General features: G+C 47.1%; 1 protein-coding gene across 4 annotated transcripts in view; it reads right to left on the bottom strand.

The window, feature by feature from the left end:
• The window catches only part of TM7SF2 (transmembrane 7 superfamily member 2), a 34,888-nt gene extending 27,695 nt beyond the window's left edge, over nt 1–7,193 (bottom strand). Inside the window, exons 1-3 of one of the 4 annotated variants that reach the window (XM_083374196.1) lie at nt 6,692–7,193; nt 4,779–4,830; nt 430–3,255 (exon numbers count right to left, since the gene is read on the bottom strand). In XM_083374196.1, the coding sequence (XP_083230322.1) occupies nt 1,208–3,255; nt 4,779–4,824 (2,094 nt within the window). In that variant the 5' untranslated portion in view covers nt 4,825–4,830; nt 6,692–7,193 and the 3' untranslated portion in view covers nt 430–1,207. Of the gene's footprint in view, nt 1–429; nt 3,256–4,778; nt 5,277–6,276; nt 6,321–6,691 lie in introns of those variants that run through there. The other 3 variants (XM_083374195.1, XM_083374194.1, XM_083374197.1) reach the window with 3 other exon arrangements.
• Nucleotides 7,194–7,425: the final 232 nt, after the last annotated feature.

The following is a 7,425-nucleotide window of genomic DNA, read 5'->3' as shown; positions in this document are numbered from 1 at the left end:
TCTCGTTTCTCAGCTTCACTGCAAAACTGAATGAATGTTTGCGTTTTAAACACAGTCACCAAACAACTGCACTTTAAAGGCAAACCTTTTAAAATTGTACGGCCGTTAAGTCATTGAATGGGTGGATCGCAGCCTGAATTTGGACAGGGTTGGACCAGAAGAGGAACCTCCAAGGTCCCTTTCTATGTTTTATGTTAAGCATTAGGGAAAATATAAAGAAAGGAGGAGCCTTAGAATCATGGAATCCTATAGTTGGAAGGGACCTTGGAGATCATCTAGTCCAACCCTCTGCCCAAGGCAGGAGACCTTATATTATCCCAGTCAAAGGTGGTCCCACCTCTTTAAAACCTCCATTAAATCTCCAGACCCTTTATCCTCACTAAGTGACTGGTCTTAACTCAAGGACTACCTGTTAATTTGTGTTTTATTACTTTTTAAAAATAAGAAAAAGGGACAAATCACAAAGATGAATTACTTTCTTGACCTTAACAAAAAGGCTTAGCCTAACTAACCTGGAGGAACACAACAAACCGACCTGCGTTACAGGATAAGTCTAAATTTTGTCGCAGATCTGTTTGCAGTGTCATACTTCAGCAACACTTAAGGACACCATTGTGTGAGAAAGTTTGAGAACCACTGATCCAGGGGCTGCCACGTTTTTGATTTCCCACGTGGTCGTACAAGGCCAGCATCGGCGTTTCCCAGTGTCGAATGATAAAGCCTGTCTCCGCCATATCTGGGACTTCGTCCTTGTGTGAATACAGCCAACGGCAGGTAGCACCCTAGGTCAGCGTTAAAAGAGTTATTCTCCCCTTTGTTCCACGCCTATTTAAAATTTCCAAGGCTGCGGCGATTAAACCTGGTTTTATTTCCTTTGACAGAAGTTACGAGGCAGAATTTTATTTTCTACAGCGTTAAGTTTATTTACAAATACACGAGCTCAGCTCCAGACAGTTGCAGTGTAGACAAATTAGGAATCCACCTCTATTTTTTTTCACATTCACTAACCATTACAATAAATTTTGCCAGCGTGATGGGTTTATTATACATATCTGGTGCAGGAGTAGTGACCGTTCAAAGTTACAGTGGCATTGAATAAGTGGCTTATGACTTCGCAAGTCCATTGGTGCATCCCAATGGCCACGTGATCAGGCTTCAGGTGCTTGGCAACTGGCTCGTATTTATGACGGCTTCAGTGCCCCCTAATTTATTGTGGCCGGGAATTCTGTGAGTTGTAGTCCCAGGAAGAAGGGACATCGTAGACATTTTGTTCAAGCTTCCTTTTCCTGCAAACCCTGGTGCACGCAGAGAAAATGTGTCCACTGGCTAAGGGACAGTTGTTGCGTAGGAACTGAGGCAGGGGCTGCCTCTGGAAATCAGAGCTGCTCTGAAGGCAAGTAAGCTCAGATGGTCTGACGATCGTGTTTTGGTTCTGTAGCCAGTTCTGGAAACCTTTGAGGTCGCAGCTGCAAACTAGAGACAATTCCCTCAAATCCAGGAATTGCAACTGTCTCACTGGTCGAAACGATGAAGGCGACAGCGTCATCAACGGATTTCCACGGACGATGAGAGCCCGCAGGGATTTTAAACTAGGGAAAATCCCTTCTGGAAGTTTGTGCAACATGTTGGCCCTGAGATCCAGGATTTCTAAAGACGCCAAACCGTGGAAAAGATTTCCAGGCAAGTCGCGCAGGTGATTGGAGCTGAGATTCAGCACCAGCAGGTTCTCCAAATGTTGGAAGAGGTCCGTGCACTTCTGGGTGGCCCAAATGTTTCCCAGATCGTTGTGGGAAAGGTCCAGTTGTGTTAGTGGCTTCGGAGACTTCTCAACTCTCGAACAGCTTGCCAGGTGATTGCTGGAGAGATTCAGGAACTTTAAGTGGGGAATCTCAGCGAGATGATGCCAGACATTTGCTAGGTCCCTTAGACGGTTGGAAAAGAGATCAAGATGGACCAGATTTGGGCCAAGTTTTTCTATGCCCCAGGTGTCCTGGATCCTGTTTTGCCCCAAATTAAGCCGCACCAAGGAAGGGAGATTGCCACTGGGAATTCGGTCAAGAGCGTTGTCTTGCAGGTCAAGAAATTGCAAAGACTGTAGACCCATCAGGGCACCGTGCTGAACAGTTCCAATGTGGTTGGACTTCAGAATGAGATGTTGCAGGGGAGAGGACTTCAAATCCTCCAGTCCTTTTGTGTACAGCTCTCCGAGAAGATTGTCGGACAAATCAAGGACCTGGAGCTTATTTAGCCCTGAAAACGCCCCATTGTGAATCTTATTAATCTGGTTGGATCTCAAGAGCAAGGTGTTGAGATCTGGTAAGCTTGAGAAGACCGAGGCGTTCAGGGCACTGAGAAAACCATGAGACATGTCGAACGTCCGGATATGGCTGTGACGCAGCCCGGAGAACGTGGTAGCTGAAATGTCCTTCAAGTTCTGGAACCCGAAACCGCTCCCAATAGCTCCTGAATGTTGCAGCTTGAGGTTCTGGATCTGTATGCCATTCAGGCTTTGGAGGAACTGTTCGACTCGCACCACGTTCCATGGGTTGGAAGAGATGTCTAAGGTGCCCAGGGTGATGTTGCGAAATGGGTTGTTGGTGCAAGACGGATTACTTGACAATTTATTAGAGGATAGGTCAAGAAAGGTCAGATGGCGCCCACTGAGATACTGGAGGTCATCCCCACAAATTGCCCCAATTTTGTTGAGTTTCAGCTGAAGGACCTTTAAACCTTTCAGCCCTTGGAAGGTTGGATCTGGTCTCAACCGATCCAGGTGGTTCCCTGTAAGGTCCAAGACTTCCAGTGATAAAAGGTCTTGGAAATAGCCCTTCTCCAGGATTCTGTTGTCAAAACTGCTAGCATCCAAGTGTAATACCTTGAGTTGGGTCAAACCCCAGAATGCCTTGGGGTGCAGTGACAAGTTCTCGTTGCCCCCCAAGTCTAGGAAGGTGATGTTGGGCACATTGGCGAAGGCCCTCTCTCCAACATAGAGAGGGCCTCCCAATTGTTTCCCCAACGAGAGCATCTTCAGGGCCCTCATCCGCGGGAAGGAAGATGTCTGGATGGTGGAGAAGAAGTTAAAATTCAACAAGAGGACTTGAGTGGTAGACACGTTCACGTTGGGGACGGCCTTGTGGCCTTGGGCTTGGCAGTTGGCCACCATCCGGTTCTTGATTTGGCTGGTGGAACATCGGGAAAACCCATCGGTGGCAGAACTCAAGGCTACCGAGAGGAACACGATGGTGCTGAGGGAGACTGGAAAGAAGAAAGGAAAGGAAAGGGGTGGATTAGCTTCTTAGCCTTATTGCCACTGGCCAAATTGATCTTTCTAGGAATCAACTGGTCAGGTGGAGCCTTAACGATCACAGGGCTTGCGGGCAGACCGTGCAACTCGACAACATGGGATTAGTGTCCAGTAGAGTGTTTTCTCAACCTTGGCCGTTTTTAAGACTTCAGTTCTGGAAGTCTACATGTCTTAAAAGTGGCCAAGGTTGAGAAACACCGGTCTAATAAGAGTCTTAAGGATAGAAGACCTCAGAAATCTAGTCCAAACCCCTGTCCAAAGCAGGACACCTTATTCAACAATAAATAACTTGGTTTAGATGGGGATCTAAGTTACTTAGAATAGACTGGAAGGGACCTTGGAGGTCTTGTAGTCCAGCCCTCTGCTGAAACAGGAAAACCTAGCCTGTACCATTTCAGAGAAGTCACTCTAGCCTCTTCTTAAAAACCTCCAGTGATGGAGAATCCACAACTTCTGGAGGCAGGTGGTTCCACTGGTTAATTGTTCTAACTGTCAGGAAGTTTCTCCTTAGTTCTAGGTTGCTTCTCTCCTTGATTCATTTCCACCCATTGCTTCTTGTCCTACCTTCAGGTGCTTTGGAGAAGAGCTTGACTCCTTCTTTGGGGCAGCCCCTGAGATACTGGACCACTGCTATCTTGTCTCCCCTGGTCCTTCTTTTCACTATAGACAAACCCAAATCTTGCAACCATTCTTCATGTTTTAGTCTCCAGCGCCGACCATCTTTGTTGCGATGAGCTACATGCTCTCTCCAATTTAAACATTTTTAGTGGTTTTCCACCCTTTCCTAATTCACGTAAAATCTACAGACCTCTGGCCTTGCACTTTACGTTGAGTCATAGTTTGTTCAGCACTCCAGCACCGTTCCACCTGGAATCCTCAGATTGGCACAGATTAACTCCAAGGTCACCTTCAGACCAGTGATCAAGTAAGCAATTCTCCAATCAAGAAACTGCCCCGTAGACATTAGTAAACAGCCCAACCAGATACCAAAATATTAACTGACAGCAAACAGCATTCCAGACTAGCACTGATGATGTGACCTAGTTGGGTCATGAAACGTCTGCAAGGAAACAACCCAGCTCAGAGAGCACCAAGGACCCCACAGTCCTCCTCCTCCTCTTCCTCTCTCACCTCCAGTCTGTTTTAGCACTTATGATGCTACCTAGTTGGGTCATGAAACGTCTGCAAGGAAACAACCCAGCTCAGAGCACCAAGGACCCCTCATTTCAACCCTGAGCTACAAAGATTCTTCATTGTTAAGTTTGTTCGCCCACAATGTCTAGAATCCAACACGGTTGGGGGTCCTATCTGATAAGCCATTGTGTACAAAAAACATCCTGGGTGGGTTGACACTATTCAGCCACAAAAGTGGTCAGCCAAATTTTAGTTAGCATAATACGTAGCGTCTCCTAACTTTAAAAGCAATGTTGAACTTCAACTTTTACATACACACACACACCGTTTTGGGACTCACCTTTCTGGATCCTCCACCGGGGCCACTGCTGGAAGAAATCAGCCATGCTGTCCTGTGGAACAAAATGAATCCTCCTTTGGGTAGCAGTTGTGGGTCTCTCTTGGGTGCGTGTGCGGTTGGCCCTGGCACTGCCCCCTATAAATGCCACTGGAACCACCCGTCCTTCCCAGCCCCACGTCAGAGGTGACTGGACAAAACGTGAAGAGTTGCACAACAGGGAAGTGGCAGGAAAATTCTGCACCATCACACACACACATCCCCAAGCATTTCATGATTGTTTCTCCATGCACACACACTGTACTCCTCTGGCAGGCCTTCCCAGGTCAACCGATCTTTAGAAAGAGCTCAAATAAAACCATGAGTCACGTTGAGGGGCAAAGAGAGGCCGGTTGACTTTCCATTGTTGGGCAAAGCTGGACAGTTTAAGCCACAAGGACCTTGTTTTCAGAGAGAGATGCACCCTTCAGCAATGGAGGAAGTTAATTTCTGCAACGTTGATTCAAGATATTATCGTTTCCTCTTTAGATTGCATGCTTCATGTGAGATTGACCATTAAATGCACGGGTGTCCCTACAAAGCAAACACTCTCGGCCACGGTTGCTGAGCGAATCCCTCCAGTGCTTAAGTAAACCATGGTTGTCTCACAATGAAGAGTGAATGTGCAGGTTGGAAGCCTCCCAAACCCCCAAAAGAGACAAGATGGTCCTCACCGCTCTTTTGGATCCCGCCTTGCCCAGACGCAACCTCCTTCCAGCTGTTGCAAGAGGCACGTTTGGGACGGCCACAGCTTGTGGAAAAGGGCGAGGATGGACAGATAAAGCTGGAAGGGACCTTGGAGGTCGTCTAGTCCAGCCCCGTTCAAGCAGGAGAACCTATACCTCGAATTACAACCCATTTTTTTGTGGTTGCTAAGTGAAACATTGCTTGAGGGATCTTTGTCCCGCTTTACGAACTCTCTTGCCACACTTGTTAAGTGAATCGCTGCAGTTGTTAAACCAGTCGCAGGGCTGTCAAGCGAATCGGCTTTTCCTCTTGGCCTTGCTTGTCGGAAGGCTGCAAAAGCGGATCGCGTGACCTCGGGACACTGCAATGGTCATAAATGTGAGCAAGTGGCCGAGCCTCTTTTGAATTGTGATCGCCTGATCCTGGGGAGGCTGCAACGGCCATGCGAAAAAACGGTCCCAAGTCCTTTTTTCCCGGTGCTATTGTAACTTTGAGCGGTCACTAAATGAAGTGTTGTAATTTGAGGACTAACTTAGGGGATAGGACTGCTAAAGCAAACCCCCATTGGAGGGAAGGAGCTTAACGGGGTTGATGGGTGCATGAAAAGCCCCTGAAACTCTGGCTACGGGCGTAAATTACAGGTACTCTTCAACTTACGATAATTGGGGCCGGTATTTCTGTTGCTAAGCAAGTCAGTAGTTAAGTCAGCCACACACAAGTTTGATGATTTAGTGATTTTTTTGCCACTGTTAATAAGGACCGGGTCATTAGTCACCCCTTTTCAGCAACGCTGTAACTTTGAAAAGTCGTCAAACCCATAGGAACTGTGAGTCTGGGCAGAAGGTTGCGGACGAAATCTTTTCGGGACAAAAATTGGATGAAGCAGGGCAGGAGTAGGAAGGCTTTTCAATTGGAGTCGAGTCTGTTGGGTGCAACGTAATGCACGAGGCTTAATTTCCCCTCGTACGGAAGATGTGGGGGCGTGCAAATTTAATAAACAGAATCTCAGCATCACTGAAGTCAAAATGGACGGACGTGGGTTGGGCTTTCAGGGCAAGCTAAACTGGCTTTCAACGGTTCGCTGCTTTTAATAGGATTAAGCTGAGCAAACCGGCAGGATTCCAAACTGGGTTTGTTTATGTTGCTAAACGGGGGGAAAAAATTGTCGAGTGAGTTTTGCCCCACTTTACCCGCCACGGTTGTTAAGCGAATCACTGCAGTGGTTAAAAGTTAGTAACACAGTTGTGAAGTTGACTTTGCTTGTCAGAAGGTTGCAAAAGGGGGTCGCGTCACCCCGGGACACTGCAGACCATTATAAATACAAATCCAGTTGTCAGGCATCCAAATGTAAATCGCATGACCGTGGGAGCACTGCAATGGTCATAAGAGGAGAAATCACAGGTCACTTTTCTCAAGTGCCGTTTGTAACTCTGAATGGCCACTAAATGGACTGTTGTAAGCCGAGGACTATCTGTAATTGATCCTGGTGGGGCTTCCTCCGAATGATTGACCTTGCAAATCTTTTACCTATGCCCCCGTTGAAATTTATTATTTTTTTTTATTTTAATTCCACTTATATCCCGCCCTTCTCCGAAGACTCAGGGCAGCTTACAAACTTAGCAGTAGCCTTCATTCTATGTATATGGCTGCTTATTAGGGCTTTCACACACACACCCAAGCGGCATTATTACAAAGTCAGCTTAATTGCCCCCAACAATCTGGGTCCTCATTTTACCTACCTGGGAAGGATGGAAGGCTGAGTCAACCTGGAGCCTGGTGGGACTCGAACCTGCACTAATTGCAGGCAGCTGGTGTTACTTAAGGAGGCATTAGCCCACTGCTCCACCCAGGCTCTATAATGGGCTACTGCGGGCAAGGATACCTTGTAAAAATCAAGAGAGGGCGCAAGGGTTTTATTTACTCC

This window comes from Vipera ursinii (genome assembly GCF_947247035.1).
Source record: "Vipera ursinii genome assembly, chromosome: 15".
NCBI classification, from domain to species: domain Eukaryota; kingdom Metazoa; phylum Chordata; class Lepidosauria; order Squamata; family Viperidae; genus Vipera; species Vipera ursinii.
The sequence above is the reverse complement of the archived record's forward strand: the minus strand, read 5'-3'. Positions and strand labels throughout refer to the sequence as shown.